The 3,896-nt window shown below is 53.6% G+C and overlaps 1 protein-coding gene across 1 annotated transcript; it reads right to left on the reverse strand.

Annotated features, from left to right (window-relative positions):
* Positions 1-938: 938 nt before the first annotated feature.
* On the reverse strand, positions 939-3,473 carry LOC144113841 (endothelin-converting enzyme 1-like). The gene has a single exon (XM_077647188.1). The coding sequence runs from the start codon at positions 3,471-3,473 to the stop codon at positions 939-941; it is 2,535 nt and encodes an 844-aa protein (XP_077503314.1).
* Positions 3,474-3,896: the final 423 nt, after the last annotated feature.

The raw sequence follows: 3,896 nt of genomic DNA on the forward strand, positions 1-3,896 counted from the left end.
TCACAATGCTCTAGCTTTTCTGTCTAAACTAATTCGCCCTCATACCAAGCACACAGTGGTGTTCAGAGCACAAGCGAATTGGTGACAGAAGACGACGAAAACATCTGGCAACAGAGCACTTGCTTGTTATTCTGCACAGGAACTGGCTAAGTGAGGAGGAGGGGACCGACTAGGACAGAGGAAAATCTTAGAAGCTAAATTTGCGGAAAAACAGGTACCGTGACGTCCTTAACGAAAGGGGCACGTTGTCACCGTTTTGAAGTGAATGATGGCGTAGCGTAGCCCGTAAAGTCTGCGCCTAAAAATCGGTCCCGAAAGACGAATTTTATATTTGTGAAATCGGCCGGCAATGGCGACACCTGTGTGTTATTTTTCGGTCTTTTCTAAGTTATAAAAGTTCTTAGAGTGCGGTGCCTAGCTGTTGACACAGGGAAACTATTTTTCCTCAGTGTCCCACCTCCCGTGCCGAAGAATGTGCTACAGACGCCATTGTCAGCCTGCTGAGCTGTTACATCAGTTAGCGCAAACGTCAACCGCATTTCTTTTACTGCAAGCGTCTCAGTTTCAGCTGCAAAAGCAGGAACCACTGCCTCACATGAATAATCTGCTTAAACCTGCCATCATCACTTTATTACATGGGGCATTTTCACGTTCACACACACTGCTTACCCCTCACTCTGTCCTGTTTTGATGGCTGCTTAGAAAGAGCAGTATACAAAAAAAAACTGATCCTTCGCAAGGCTTTTTTCATACTGTGTTCAGCATATAAAAAAAAAAACTGACCCTTCATAAGACTTTTTTTTTCCTACAGTGTTCACGAACGGAACTGAAAAAGCCTCCGCACACTGTTCGTCTGTCTTTCAGCTTAGTACGAGCGGCACTGTTCGGTGCAGCTAGAGCTACTCGCTGGAACTAGAGAGGCCCACTTAAATGGTTGTCTAATGCGTCTCTCTCCAGACAATGCACTTCCTCGACGGGTTCATGTTGGACCCTACGGGGCAACGGAACGTCTCCTGGAACAGCCGGTTATTCCAAAGAGGAACGTTCGTCAGGAAGCTGGCCACTGTGTTGTCCGCACTGTTGTCCTCGCAGAGGGCGAGCGCGTAGTACACAAAGAACAAGTGGAAGACGCTGTAGGTCTGGAAGGTCTCGAAGCGCACGTCGATACGCCTCTGCTCCTGAAAAAGGTCCATGGCGGGCTTGAGGGCGGCGGTGTGCTGCAGCAGCTCAAGAGGCCCCAGCTGGCGCACACCGTACTGCTGGAGACAGAGCTGGGCCACTGCTAGCAAAGAGCTGGACATGTCGGGCCACCAGACTCGGCTGGCAACGGGGCTGACGCTGCCTCCGCTGTTCACGCTGTTGAGCAGCAACTGGAGCAAGCACCGTACGATGCGCACGCCGGAGTTTGGTAGCTGCAGACTCTGGTCGGCGTCGTAGCTGAACAGCGTAAAATTGAAGAGCAAAACTGGAACGTACACTACGTTGCCGTCGAAGGTGCAGTCGTGGTCAAAGGCCGAGCCCTGCCAGCGGTCGGCCTCGTCTCGGCGCAGGCTTTCCGTGAAGCTGTGGCTGTGCAGCGTATAAAAGGAGCGCAGGCTCTGACCACGGACGACGCGCGGTAGTGCACTCATGTAGCCTTCAAGCTTTTCGTGGTTGCTCAGCCAAGCAGGTCGGAAGAGACGAAAACGAGTGCTGTTGAGCAAGGCCTGCGCTCGCGCCCCTGAATCACGGTCCAAGATTGCGAGCTTGGAAAGGCTGTGGAGAAGCTGATGTCGGAGCGCTTCCAGCAGCCGCTGCACCATGTCGAGTGCATAATGTGTCTTGAAAGCAAGCTTGCCGGCGTGCAAAAATAAGTCGGGTAGCGCTTTCTCTGCCGCACGTATGCATAGCCTCCACCGTGGCAGCAAAGGCCTAGGCCGGCCGTAAAGGTGGTGAACAAGCGTGTGGACCAAAGGTCGGCCCGATGAAGGAGCGAATGCAGCTACTTCAATCATGAGGCGAACGCCTAGGTAATTCATGACAATGTACTGCTCCGTATTGCGCACTAAGGTGATGAGTGCCTCGAAGAAAGCGGGCGACTGGATGTGCAGCTCTGTGTGGCTGCCGGAGTACAGTGAGGAGTCGCTGTTCAAAAACACTTGGACCAAGAACGCGGACAGCTCCGGCTGAGTCTTGATAGGCTTAATGCGACCGGATGGCAATCCGGCCAGCACGGTGAAAGTGTACACTAGCATCTCGAGGCGCGAGGCGAATGCGGCCACTTCGAGCGAGTACACTGTCGGATTTCGCTGCTTTTTGAGGGCAGTTATGCAGGCGAAAGCAGTGCTGTTGTAGAACTGCGTTGCATGCGCCTGATCACTTCCTTTGGGTGCCAGCATGGTGGGCACGCCGACACTCAATATGCCCGTGTCCCCCTTCGTGGGATGAGCAACCGCCCGCATGCTGAGCAGGGCCTCGGCGCCGGTCATCTTCAGCACCTTGGCGGCAATCTTCCACAGCGACGTGCTGTTGCGTGGCGTAGAGCTGAAGGGAAACCCCTCGAGGCTGACCAGCCACAGCAGCTCCAGCATAGGATTCCAGTCGTCCAGGTCCAGCTGACGCGTGTTCATGCACTCGTAGAAGAGCGCCTTGAGCGGGGCGAAGTCCTCCGGCGAACTGCTACGCTGAATGAGCACGTGCACGCTCTGTTCCAGTTGGTGGCTTAACTCATCTGAGGCAGCCGCCGCGGTGATCCCTTTCACCACGCCGCCACCGCCCTTCCAGCGACTGCACACGAAACGGTAAAAGTTGTCGCACGGATCCAGGTCCCAAGACAAAAGCCCTTTGAGATATGCGCCATCCAGCCTGCACGCCGTCGTCGAACAAGTGTCGTAGTCTTCCTTAATTGCGTCTGGACCAACGAAGCTTCCGTTTCCAGCAAGCAGCAACGATTTGGATGCACGCGCTGCAGGGAACTGGGTACTGTGAGCATTGACGAATTTGTTGTGCAGATATGATGCCGAGACTCCGAGCGTCAGTGCCAAAACGACCAGAATAGCTGTATAGATTACCGCCTTCTTCCTCATGAGAATTATGCGCCCGAAAGGCTGTTGTTGCTCAACCGCGGGTGGCTCGCTAAGTGGTGTAGCGCTACTTGTCTTCTTTACAGACTCGAAGGGAAAGTCGTGGTCTGCAAGATCGTCAGGGTGGGAGCCAGCTAGTGCTTGCGCCGGAGTTTTACTGTTTTCAGGAGTTGCGCGGCACCCGCTCAGTCCCGAAGCTTTCAGAACTTTAAGGACGTGCTTGCCGTCTCGATTGCAGCTAGCTGCGGGAGAGGAGCGCTGCAGGACATCAAGTTTAGAGCTCTTTACTCCCTTAGTACGCTGCATGAGGAGGTCGGCGCTCAGTGCCCTCTTGTTTTGGGTCACCTCAGGAGGAACCCTGCTACCACCGCTAAGAGGTCGCAAATTTTTCCAGAGGCCACCTTTCCGCATATCATGACATATGTATGTCGAAACTGAAGGTAAATGAGCGTCGCATTCGCCCATCAGTGGTGACAGTTGTTGAAGTGCTTTCCTCAAAGGGTGACCCGTTCTTAGACTGTTCTCCGAGTAATCGCCAAAAGCTCGGTTACCTTGTTTTTCTGTACCAGGCGTGCGGAACATTTTCTTATCAGGGAGAGCCACTTCCAGGCTGTTACTGTCCAATGCTGGAGGGGATAGGACGGGAGCTGTGCTTTCATATTCGAAGAAAATCTGCGCCATGTCGTCTCTTGATGCCTGATCGTCACACTTCGGCGAAAAAAGGCGCGAGTCACGTTTTAACGAAGACGCAATTACGGCGTGCTCGCTTTTTCCCCTCTCCTGGGGAACGAGCACCAAACTTAACTTGTCATGATCCAGGGGTGCAGAAGACGT

This window comes from Amblyomma americanum, chromosome 1 (assembly GCF_052857255.1).
Source record: "Amblyomma americanum isolate KBUSLIRL-KWMA chromosome 1, ASM5285725v1, whole genome shotgun sequence".
Classification (NCBI taxonomy): Eukaryota; Metazoa; Arthropoda; class Arachnida; order Ixodida; family Ixodidae; genus Amblyomma; species Amblyomma americanum.